Genomic DNA, 13,292 nt, shown 5'->3' on the forward strand with positions numbered 1-13,292 from the left:
CTGCATGAGAGTTAACTCCCTGTGCTTTCTTCTCTCACTAGCTTTGAAGTTCCCCAGGAGCAGAAGCGTCCCCTCACTCATTGCTGTGTCATGGCCTAGTAGCTACTCAGAAACCTTGTTAAAGATGCATTAAGATCTGGTGTAATTCCGTTTTAATTTCAGTGTGGTTTTATTATTCCAGGTTCTTGGCCTTGTGCAAAACATGAGTGTGTTCCAGTGTCCGAAATGTAAACACAAGACTCATATTTTTGGTGCCGATGGTGCAAGGAAACTAGCGCAGACCCTTGATCTTGATGTTCTAGGTAAGACTGGAGCATGTTCTCTCACAGACTGTATAGGGAGAGTGGTGAGGAAGCCGGTGCCATACCCAATGTTAACCTTCCCTGTGGTGTGCTTGATGAGGCTTATCGTGTGAATTGTAACAGTAGTTTTCTACTATTGGTTAAAGGAGTCCCGTGGTCTAAGCACCATGAGGTAAGGGCACATTAAAGCCACATCAGTTTGGTTGCTGCGCTGGTAAGTGTAAGCCGGCGCACATGTGGAGGTTGTTGCATCAGCCTGTCAGTGTCCACTCAAGCAGGTAGAAATGCCCTCCTGGTTAGTCTGTATTTGTGTGACCTTCAGCTTCAGAATGACAATATCTACTATTTTCTGCAATTTATGTGCTTGCTATTTCTGTAAAATATGGTACCTGAGGTTTACATTACATAATATACACTGTTCACAGTGCTGAGCTAAATAATTAGTTTATGAAAAGAACTAAAATTGTGTTAAATGGGGGAAAAAACATACATTTTTGGATAAAAAATAATTTTTCAAAAATCCACAAGCCACTTAATAGACATTTTATAATTTTTTGTTTTGTTTTGTTTTTTGTTTTTCGAGGTAGGGTCTCACTCTGGCTCAGGCTGACCTGGAATTAACTATGTAGTCTCAGGGTGGTCTTGAACTCACAGTGCTCCTCCTACCTCTGCCTCCCAAGTGCTGGGATTAAGGGCATGTGCCACCACGCCTGGCTTAATAGACATTTTAGAAGACATTTTGATATTCTAATTTTGAATGAGCTTCTGTTCTGGGCAAAGGCAGATGTTAGATGCTGAGTGAGGGAGGCATAGACTAAACTATTAGCTTTAGGTAGTTAAAAATTAAGATCCTTTAGAGATCAAAGAATTTCAAAACATTCTTTATTATAATAAGTTCTAAAAAGATAATGTAAATGTATTATTATTATACATTTACACTAAAGTAGCAACTATAATACCAGGTGAATACTAATGATGTATTTTGATACATTACTATAATTAGAGACACTAATTATATTCTGCAACTGTTTTTCATTTAACCTAGAAATTCAATTTTCTAAATCTGCATAATATAACAGATTGACATTCACTTATATAATAAAGCAAATGTGTAATTATAATGGCATTATTGAATTATGCTGACAATATTATAATTTCCTAACCTAACAAATGAGTGCTACAATTTTATAAGTCATTTATGTAGAATTTGAAACATTACATAGAGAAGTAGCCTCATATCTAGAAGTTAACTTAACCAACAGCACACAAATTTATAATTACCTAAAAATGTACCAGAAACACTGGTTGCTGGTGGTAGACTGGATGCTTCTGTAGACTGTGGGTCTAACAGTGTTAAAGGAAAAATATTGGAGCTCCCACTTATCTTTTTAATGTACTCTTAAAACTCCAAATGGGATCTTCCATGAACTGAAACAGGAGAGCCAGGGAGAAAGAGGTCTGAACTGGGGACGAGGAGCCAAAGTCAGAACAGAGCTAAGGCCTCATGGCTGCTTGACGCTTCCCTCACATGCACTCTTGGGCTGATTTGGAGAGTCAAATGGATCTTTAGAACCTTACCCTTATTTACTGAAAGGGATAGTTTATACATAGCTGTTAAGTGCTCAGACCTTCTCAGAGAGAACGCTTTTTTGCCCATTCACTTCTTAGGAAACTAGCCTAACAAAGACATTCTTCCCTCCCGGTCAGGCTGCTCCCGTCACTGTCTACTCCTCTCTGCTCTCTTGCCCATCCCCACGCTGACTGTGCCCTCCTGACCAACTGTGTCTGCAAGGAGCGCTCGGAACCTGGAGGGAGAAACCATGTCAGTGGTGACTGTGTAAAGGAGAGGGCAACTTCTGCTTTACTTCTAGTTCTACAGAAAAAAAAAAAAAAATCACCTAGGCTCCCTAATATAATAGTAGTTCATAAATCAAGAGAAAATGTTCCAGGCTTCTAAGCACTTTCTGTAGCTTACTTTACTTTGTTTGCCCCTGTGAAAATTTTCTAGTCTTTGCCCCTGTGAGAATTTTCTAGTCTTAAGTTGATCTGTAGGGGAAAAAAAAAATCAAATTGACTGAAAAGATAATCTTTAAATGGCTGCCGGAATATCCATATACTCTGTCAGTTGGCTATGTTTTTGGCTACATTTTGGCTATTTCACACACAATATATGTATTAAATTGTCATAATGATACACATTATTTTGTACCCTGACTAAAAATTAATTAAAATAACAAAGAAGTATGATTGCTGAATGGGCTGACAATAAGAATGTGAAACATCTGTCCCTGTGCCATGTCTAACATAATAAGTTACATTATTTTTGTAACATATATTGCATTATTTACATTACCTGGCAGAGTGCTGAATAAGTTGTTGACATAAAACACACATTTATACTCATAGGTTTCAATAGCCTTCACATGAACATGGAGTGCTTCTGAGAATGCAGAGGACCATGACAAGTTAACTTGACTTATCATTCCATTTAAGGCATTTTAAACCTCAGCCTTTGAAAGGCTTCATTTGTGATGCTGGTTTAGAAAGAACATTCTGGATGCTAGGTCAGAGCATTTCACTCTTAAGTCCTGACACCCAGTAGTACCACATCCTCAGAAGAACATACAGCACGCCCCACCCAGCTGCAGTCTGTGTATTAGCAGTTCTTCCTAAAACTTCATCAGGCCCTCAAACTATACCTAATACTACACAGATCAGTAGATTAAAGTAGAATGCTTCTGTGTGATAGAGCCAGTAGCGGAGGTACAGATCTGGCCGGCTTTCTTCCTTCCTTCCTTCCTTTCTTTCTTTCTTTCTTTCTTTCTTTCTTTCTTTCTTTCTTTCTTTCTTTCTTTCTTTCTTTCTACCTTTCTTTCTACCTTTCTTTTTTCTTTTTTTCAGTTATTTGAGAGAGAGAGAGAATGGGCGCACCAGGGCCTCCATCCACTGCAAATGAACTCCAGACACATGCACCACCTTGTCCATCTGGCTTACATGGATCCTAGGGAATTAATCCTGGGTCGTTTGGCTTTGCAGGCAAGCATCTTAACTGCTAAGCCATTTCTCAAGCCCGACTTTCTTTTTTTAATTGTTCTTATTTATGTATGTATTTATTTGCAAGCAGAGAGAGACAAAAGGAGAAAGAGAGAGTGGAGAGAGAATGGGTGTACCAAGGCCTCTTGCTACTGCAAACAAACAAACTCCAGATGCATGTTCCACTTTGTGCATCTGGCTCTTACATGGGTACAGGTGAATTGAACCCTGGTCATTAGGCTTAACAGGCAAGAGCCTTAACCTCTAGCCATCTCTCCAATCCCAAGATCCAGCCTACTTTCTAACCGCTGTCTTAGCTGATTCATCTGCCAGCATTGCAGTGATGATTTTGTTGTGCTTTTTTAGAGCTGCTTTTCTCTGTGTCTTCTCCATCCATTTTTCTCCCTGCTGTACAGCATGGTCTATCTGGATCACTTACAAGTGTCTCCTAAGCTGTCCCGTGCGGGGGCACTCTGGTAAAGAAGGCTGTGCCCTTAGTTAATGACCTGACCGCAGAGCCTTATGTACATACACAGTTACTCTGTGGCCCCTAAATGGAGTATTTGTTCCTGATTTGCATTTGAAAATTGAGCAAATAAAGGATAGGTGTAATTTAGTTTGGAAGGTTTTAGTTCACATTGTGTTTCCAAAGTTTGAATTCCATTGTGAGATTCCAAATGCCTCTATAAGCCTCTGTGGTGCTAACGTGTCTTATGGGCTCTTATAGGCGACATTCCCTTACACCTCAGCATAAGGGAAGCTTCAGACACAGGCCAGCCAGTCGTATCTTCTCAACCTGAAAGTGAAGAGGTAAGTCACAGCTTTGAATGTGTGGTTTTATTTCTTTTTGTGGGATATATTCTTTTTGATGTATAGAAAGTTGGGAAGATCAAGTTTGCATGTGTGCAGGGCATGTGTATGAACAAGGATTACTGAACTTGTCCAAAGCTCTTTAAGGTAGTCACTGTTTTCCATGATAGACTGCCAGTGTTGACTAAACTCTCAGCTCAGACAACTCTCCTGCAGACAGTCATCATGGCGCCAGTTTCCTCACGAAGAACTCAAATAATGAGAGCATATGAAGCTCCTATCTTGCTGGCTAATAATTTCCAGTGGCTCAACAGTGTGTCTAACAGTTCAGTATTACCTGTTCAGCTGATGATTGAGAAAGGGGAACCTAATGTAGGAAAGTGGTAAGTTGGAGAATGTCTAGTCAGTAGAGATGTGATTCTCATGACACTGTATTTATTTTTTTAATCTGTGTTGTTGTATATGTGTGGTGGGTGGGTGTGTGCACGTGCATACCTGCACCATGGATGTACATATACCTTAGCATATGTATGGAAGTCAGGGGACAATTTCATGTTAGTCCTTGCCTTCCATGTTATTTTGAGTCAAAGTCTCTTGTTCACTGCTGCTTATTCCAGGCTAGCTGTCCATAAGCTTCTAGGGAATCTCTGGTCTCTGCCTTCCATCTTGCTGTTAGATATGCTGAGATTATACACATGTGCCACCATGTCCAGTTTTACATGGGCTCTAGGGATCCAAATTCAGGTCTTCATGTTTGTACAGCAAGCACTTAACCCACTGAGCCATCGACCCAGCCCTGCATTTATTTCAGTATCATGGAGAGGTAGGGCAGAAAGACTAGTGGTATTCAGGGTGGCCTCAAACTCACGGCAATCCTCCTACCTCTGCCTCCCAAGTGCTGGGATTAAAGGCATGTGCCACCATGCCTGGCTCATAGCTGATAGATCTTAAGAGTTGCCAAAACACAGACTTTTTAAGCATATTTTATTATTATCTTTAAAGAAATAGAAATAAAACTAATCACATATGTATTGTCTTTTCCTAAGTAGCATTTGCTATTTAATTTGAAAGCTGAATTATCTATTTTAATGTACTTTTTGCAGCCCTTTCCTAAAGAGCTTCAATCAGTCTTCTACTAGTTTTCTCATTCCCTTGCTCCCTCTTAGTCAATGGCATAACTCTATAGTACTGCCGTTACTCGTCTATAAGTACTACCTTTCCCATTCCAATTTACTTACCTTAATCTTCTTTGAACACAAAATGAAAGAACCAAGTTTGGTTAAAGCTTTGAATAAACTAAGAGGGGATTAAGTGAAGGGCCCTGAAGAAGTAAAGTTGATTCACGTAGTATTATCTTGTCAGGCACAGAGGTCCTTCCCCTTACAGTATGACCTGTGTGCAATATAGGTCAGCAGAGGCCATTGTTTCAGTTCTCTGCTTTTCACAATGTAAATGTAAAAATTCCTTCCACTCTTTCTTAGGAAGCTTTAAAATAAGCAAAAACCATAACTGTGTTGCTTCCATAATTAAAATATGGCAATCCTAGCTACCAGAGATGCACTTTAAATACACAGTATGTTAAAAGCTTAAAAATTGAGAGCTCTTTAAAATTATGCACATTTAAATGATTTCTAAGAATAGACTAAAGCCATTCAGTGGCAATTCTTTGTGAATAACTTTGTTTGAGCTTAGATTTGTAAAGTAGATGTTTTACTCATTTGTTTTTTCCTCAAAGTTCTCCTAAACTAGGAAGCACTGCATCAATGTTAGTGGAATATCATACAACAGAAAACATATGACCATCATCCAAAGATAGTATGATTTGAATGTTTAGTCAGCAGTGTGGGTGAATTTTTTTTTTTTTTGGAGGTATAGGTTTTTGTAATTTGATCTATTTGTCCATTATTTTACTGTTCCTATGTGACATTTCTGAGAGTCTTAGGACAGCCTAAATCTTTGAGGTTAAGCTAACTTGATGAAATTTCTTATAAAATAGAAAATTGTATACGTTACATCATTAGTCTTAAATATGAAGGCTTATGATCAATTTAAGATTTCAACATGGCCATGTAAAGAGTGGATATAGTGCCTCTGGCCTTTGTTCTCTTTCCATGGGGCTTTTACTTCCTGTTCTTAGATCGCAGGCCTTCACCATGATCTGTACGATAGCAGTTACAGTACCAGACATGGTCGGGCATTTTATTTACATGATCTGTTCTCACAACTTGATGCAGTTGTTAATATTCCCCATGTTGCAGATGAGGAAAGAGAAGCACAAGGGAGCTAAATAATTTTTCCAAGATCTCAGAGCTATTATTAAATTACAGGATATGATTTAAAGATAAGTCTATTCTATAGTCTGTTTTCAGTATATCACCCTCTGATTCCCATAATACCACTTCATTTCTTCTAAAAGACTGGTATTGAATACATTATCTTATTTGGTACCCGTGACATCTTTGTGAAGTAGGTACAATTATTCCATTTTAGAGATGAATAAGCAGAGCTTTGTTTGTGTAAGGAAGTTTGCCCAGAACAATACTAAAAGCTGTTTGTACACCCAGCTGGGACAAGTGCCCACACATACTCTTTCCTGTGTAGTATCTGCTTCATCCCCACCCCTGCCAAGGTAGGGTTAACCCAGAGCTCACTCTGTGTTTCCAGGTTGCCCTCAAACTCACAGCATTCCTTCTACCTCTGCCTCCCAAGTGCTGGCATTAAAGGCATGCACCACCATACCTGGCTTTCTTTTTTTTTTTTACCTTGTAGCATCTGGCTGTACATGGGTTAGGGAATTGAACCCAGGCCATTAGGCTTTACAAGGAAGTGCCTTTAACTATTAGGTCATCTCCACAGCCCTCTGCTTCATTTCTTAATACTTGTATTGTTCAGTGTCTCACTAGTGTATTCAAGCTAGCTTTCAGTTTGCCTCCTTTTCATGACTGTGTGGAGGTCTGGAAGATAGGGTGAGCATATGCTGTCCCTCAGGTTCTGTTGGCATGCGTAGCCATAGGCACCCTGAGCTAGGCTCGAAGCTATATATATGGGAGGAAAAGCACTAAAACAGATCTACAGAGGATTTTGTAACCAACCCTGCCACTTCCCAAGTGTAACTGAAAGGACTTCCCTATCCTCTTGAACATTTCTTTCCATATATAAGTTGATGTCATGATAGAGGATGAAATAAGATAATGTGAAACTACACTGAAAAATGCCAAATAAAATAAAGCCGTATTTACTACCTCTGATGTCTCTTAGCTAAAATTCTATGGCCCTAGATCTCTTTTCTGTTCCCCTCCTTAAAGTCTCAGTCCACTTTGCCCTTCTCCTTACATAGCATCAAGGTATTATCACTCTGATGGCATTCAGAGTTCAGAGAAGCAGAATCTGAGTCACAAGAGTGGAGTTCCCAACTTCAATATTAAAGATGTTATTTCCTAACATAAAGAAGCTATAATTGAGTCCTGGAATCTGAATTTTTCTAGTCAGTCTTGAGATGACTCTTGTCTCCTAATAATCCTCTTTCCTTTTCTCCTACAATCCCACATGGAAGTTTGTTGTCAGAATCTAGTCCCATACCTGTCCACAGAACCTGCATGTTTGTGGAAGAGCAATTCCTGCTGCACTAAAGATCATTTCAACAAGGAAGGGAGCATTTATTGGCCAATATAAACTTCTGTATAAATCAGTAGTCTAGGGCCGGGGATAGAACTCAGTAGTAGAGCTCCTGCCTAGCATGCACAAGGCCCTGAATTCACCCCTAACCCTTGCATCCCCAAGTTACAAGGAGGGAACCTATGAAATTGGTTGTTGGCTGGAGATCCGACTTAGCGGTAGAGTACTTGTGCAGTATTCAAGAGGTTCTGGGTTTGATCCTTAGCTTGCCAGAGCAAAGCACAACAAAACCCCAACAGTGGTGGTTACTAAGCATCAGGCCCTTCTGACAGCTTCTGTTGTTTGGTTTTCGGGATTGAGCCACTGGTAAAAATTAGTAAAATTTCACCTTTGACTTCTCGTCTTCCTTCCTACTCTACCTTCTTTTCTCCTCATTCCATCATCAAATGCCAGGATTCTCTTTCTCTGCCCATAAAATACCTTAAAATTAGATTTTAGGGATTTCTCTCTCCCAGTAACATTTGCTTTCAGAAAGGTGAACAATGAAGAGATGGTACATAATTTAAAGGCTGGATTCTAGTGAGTTTGAAGCCTCATTGGAAGGGCCTGTGATACCAGTTAAAGATGGAAAACACCCAGCTGCATACTGAGTGAATGGGTCAAAACTTATGTATGGGGCTGGAGAGAGGGCTTAGAAGTTAAGGCATTTGCCTGTGAAGCCAAAGAACCCACGTTCAATTCCCTAGTACCCACATCAAGCCAGATGCACAAAGTGGCACATGCATCTGGAGTTCGTTTACAGCAGCTGAAGACCCTGGCATGCCCATTCCCATATTCTCTCTGTCTCTGTCTCTTTCTCTCTCTCTCTCTCTGAAATAAAGTTAATTAAAAATTTTAAGGAAAACAAGTAAAACTCCAAATATGAACAGTGTGATAGCCAGAGAAAGCAATAGAGGAAAGGAAGGAAGTGGATCCTTTGAATTCAGAACCGTCATCAACCTTTTATAGGCAGGTATACAATGGTTCATTCAGTTTCCCTCTGACTGAGACCAGGACACATGAATGGACTATGATAAGCTTGTAGTTTTATCCTTCTTATCAAGTAAATATATTAGCACTCAGAGGGATGTCCCATAAGGTACTCCTTCTAAAGATTTTCAAAAAGACGTAGGGGCTTTATTATCACATAGTTTCTAGATTGGCACAAAATGACTATAGGATAAGCCAGACGTGGTGGTGCATGCCTTTAATTGCAGAGCTCAGGAGGCTGAGGTAGGAGGATCGCCGTGAGTTCAAGGCTACCCTGAGACTACATAGTGAATTTCAGGTCAGCCTGGGCTACAGTGAAACCCTACCTCAAAAAAAAAAAAAAATGACTATAGGATAAACGAAAGCGAAGGAAACTTCCATAAAATCTCTTCTACTTTGATTCTACCCTCCGCCCCCCCTCCGCTTGTTAATGGCAGAATAGGGCATCGTCTGTTAGATGGCCCAATAAAGGATCGAACAAAAGAGGGAAGAGCTTGTCTAGATGCAATTGAGTTAGGGAAAGAAGAGAGTGTTAATAGTTTGAAAACTCTTAGTCATATCTTCCAGATGTTGTAGGTGTGGCTTTTTTTTTTTTTTTTTTTTGCTAAATTAAACAAACTGGGTGTATGTAATAATTCCCTAGGGTGGGGAAATGTTCCAAGGACACATTCATATGAGCTTCTCAATAAGAGTGTAAATTTCTATATATTTTTCTTCTTCCTTTTTTTTTGGGGGGGGGTGGGAGGACTAGAGCTTGTGTAGCTCAAACTGGATTTAAAACCTCCTTTGATCCTCCTGCATCTAGCTCCCATGTGCTGGGGCTGAGCTCACAGACAGGTCAGTTTGTGAATTTCTTGACAGAATGATGATAGCAGTGGCTGCTGTGCTGTTGGCTTCCTGTGTGCCAGCACTTCACGTGCCTTATTTTGAAAATCTTTGAGTTTAGTTTTTAATATGTAGAAGTGTTGAGTAACTACTAAAGTCCCCTCAGTAATGAAGCTGAGGTTCCACGCCAGGCTTCTCTGACTTCAAGGTCCAGCATTTCCCCTGTGAGCTGTTCTGCTTCCTTTAATGTCATTATGTCACACAGCCTTCCCACAGTGTTTTGCATGCAGCAAGAACCAAGAAGTATTTGTCAAAGTGATAAAGTATTAACTGAAAAAATTTAGTCTCAAAATTTTATAGAAGTTGAAACTGTAAGCTGGGCATGGTGGCACACGCCTTTAATCCCAGCACTTGAGAGGCAGAGGTAGGAGGATCATCGTGAGTACGAGGCCACCCTGAGACTAAATAGTGAATTCCAGGTCAGCCTGGGCCAGAGTGAGACTGTAACTTGAAAAAGAAACAGAAAAAGAAATTGAAACTGTTAAACTCAGCACTTACAGTGCTGTGAGTACAGGTTCCTCAGCAAATTATGGCATATTAAGACAACAGAGATAACCCATTCAAAAGTAAGGGCCAAGTAAATGTGCCTAATTTGAATATTCTGGAATCACCCAAAATTGTTTGTACTCTGCCTGGTTTATGTCTATAATTTAGCATAGGCAAGTAGTAAGTTATAGAATGATGTCCTTATCTCATCTTGCTTTGGTGGACTTCACATTCTATAACAGAGTATTGGTCATAAATTCCTAGGAAAATACTAGGATATAAAAGGTATTTATGAATGAATGTGCATGAATAAAAAATGGCACATTGGATATGAGAGAAATATAAGTACAAATTATTTCTTTTAACTTTTTTAACGATTGCAGGGAATAAAACCACTTTAGGACTGTATACATGATTAGTTTCTTTTATGGTGAGTTTATTATTTCATGTGTACGACAGAAGAAAGAGGTGGGCTTTGGAGTCACTTAGACCCAGGTTTGGATCTTTTCCAGCTTGCTGCCTTCATAATCTTGAGTAAACACCCCCAATTTCTCTTAAGTTGAGCCAATGATGATTGTTTTACATGATGAAATGAGATTACTTAAGGATGGAGTCATTGGGATAATAGGTACTTGGGGAAAAAAAGAAAAAATAAGGCCTTGTGTTTTGAAAGCTTTTTATTTAGATGTCATATAAAAATGAAATTTAAAAACTTTCCTGATAAAATAAACCATGAAGCCATGTTATGGCTCAGGCATGGTCTTTAAAATAATAGATGTGTGCCACATACTTGAAGCACTTCCCCAAGGTGTAAAGAGATGTGAAGGTTTGGCCACCTTGGCTCAAAGCCCAGCTTGGTACCTGGCAGCAATAATGCTTTAGACAGAGTCATTACTTTTCTGGGTCTTGGTTTTCTCATATATAAAATAAGGATCATTACAAAGTTCATCCTCTAGAGTAACAGTTAAGGCTAAATGAAATACTTGGAAAATAAGAAGTACTGGGTAAATTTTAATAATAGTGATATGTATGTACCTATATCAAAGTAAAAATTAATGGATTTAAGCTGCATATTGGGGATCCCAGAGATGTGTGACACGTAATCCAGGAACTTGGGCATTGATACTAGATTCACCCTGGGGAAGAGTCTGGGTATTTGGTCCTGCTATTGCCAGCTTTCTCAGGAAGAATAAAGAAAGTGCTTTCTGAAGATAAGCCATAGACTGCCAAGAAATAGCCCTTCTCCAAATGACTGATACTTTGTATGCCACAGACATGTTGGTAGTATCTCACTCAGGACTCAGGATATCACTTTATCAGAAGATGAAGTTATAATTTTTATGATGCTGCACTTGCTTTGAAAGTTTACTGACACTTAAATTAAAATTAGAAATACAATAATTGCTAAAACTAAATTATTTTAGAAAGTCACCTTATAAGTAATTATTATCCAAATAGTATAAAATCTTCTCTCTCCGCCCCACCCACTGCATCACTTCCTCTGTGCTGAATGACCTCATCCCAGGCTGCCAATTTACTTTCTTTTTTTTTTTTTTTAATTAATTTATTTATTTGAGAGCGACAGACACAGAGAGAAAGACAGAGGGAAAGAGAGAGAATGGGCATGCCAGGGCTTCCAGCCACTGCAAACGAACTCCAGACACGTGCGCCCCCTTGTGCATCTGGCTAACGTGGGACCTGGGGAACCGAGCCTGGAACTGGGGTCCTTAGGCTTCACAGGCAAGCGCTTAACCGCTAAGCCATCTCTCCAGCCCCCGATTTACTTTGAAATACCACTGGCATCTATGATAACAGTTCATGAGTCACTCACTGTCTGCTGGGAGATATAGAACAAATGAATCTGTTCTTTTCCAGGCTCAAGCTTACCTGCGGATTGCTGTGGAAGTGTTAAGAAGATTGCCACCACCTCCAGAATGACACCCCAAATGCCCTGGAAATTGTTCTGGTATTTGAATGTAAGAGGACTAATGGAAACAAGCATTGTGGTGGTGTGGAACCCACAAACAATAGCAGTCAGGATTGTTTTACTTTATTTCTGAAGAAATAATCTTTTATATTCAGATTTGATCTGTGAGCTCTGACCCACATGTAATTTTCATGTCCCAATGCTAACTTCTGTTCTTAGGACTGTTTTAAAAGTTGATGTAGGGCTGGGGAGATTGCTTAGTAGTTAAGGCACATGCCTGCGAAACCTAAGGGCCCAGGTTTGATTCTCCAGGTCCCATGTAAGCCACATGCACATGGTAGTGCGTGTGTCTGGAGTTTGTTTGCAGTGGCTAGAGACCCTGACATGCCCATTCATTCTCTCTCTCCCCCCCACCCTGTCTCTAATAAATAAAATAAATAAATAAATCTTTTAAAAATGTTAACGTATATCAATTATTTCATTTTATTGAACTACCTCCCAAGGCACTGGAGAGAGCTGCCCTTTCTTGCTGGATCACAGAGTGGGATATTGAAAGGATTTACCAAAGTTGTGCCTGGGCAGAAATGTGACTCCTCCTCTCCAGGGAATTATGTTGAGGCTTGAATCCTGTCTGTAGTATATCTTGGACATGTTCTTAATAAAAATGAACTTCTGCTCCTTGATGTGGATCAAACTTTAATCTCAGACTCAATGTGTCTGAATCTAGTGGAGTGATGTGGGGCTGGACATGTGCATTTTTAATAAAACTATGAAAATTTTGATGGCAATTAGGTTATGATAGTAATGATAATAATACTTTTGTAAAGTAATTTCTATGTCTTTAATGTTTCATTCATACCAAAGGATACTGTTCACTTGCAAATTCTGTAGATGAAGAGATGGAGGCATAGGAAGGTAAGGCCACGGGTTACTGTTTCTGCCAAGTGGTGAAGCTGGGATCCAGCTCGTGGGTACTTTGATACTGGAGTCCTTTTGCATACCAAGATGCAGTTGTTCATTTCAAAAGAGGGACATAGTTTTCATTGTGGTCATGACCCCAGGAGCATTTTTCAAAGTGTTTATGTTTCAAGGAATACACTTTAGACAACAAGGATCTTGTAGTTGAAGCATGGATGCAGAGTCAGGGGCTTTGCAGGGCCAGGTAGGCCGCAATAACCAGTAATAATGAGTCTCTAGTTAATGGG

General features: G+C 39.7%; 1 protein-coding gene across 1 annotated transcript in view; it reads left to right on the top strand.

The window, feature by feature from the left end:
* Nubpl (nucleotide binding protein like) overlaps positions 1-12,445 on the top strand; it is a 230,493-nt gene extending 218,048 nt beyond the window's left edge. The window contains exons 9-11 of the mRNA XM_004661857.2: positions 182-302; positions 4,063-4,145; positions 12,036-12,445. Of these exons, the coding sequence (XP_004661914.2) occupies positions 182-302; positions 4,063-4,145; positions 12,036-12,098 (267 nt within the window). The 3' untranslated portion in view covers positions 12,099-12,445. The remainder of the gene's footprint in view (positions 1-181; positions 303-4,062; positions 4,146-12,035) is intronic.
* Positions 12,446-13,292: the final 847 nt, after the last annotated feature.

Source organism: Jaculus jaculus, chromosome 7 (genome assembly GCF_020740685.1).
Source record: "Jaculus jaculus isolate mJacJac1 chromosome 7, mJacJac1.mat.Y.cur, whole genome shotgun sequence".
Taxonomy (NCBI): domain Eukaryota; kingdom Metazoa; phylum Chordata; class Mammalia; order Rodentia; family Dipodidae; genus Jaculus; species Jaculus jaculus.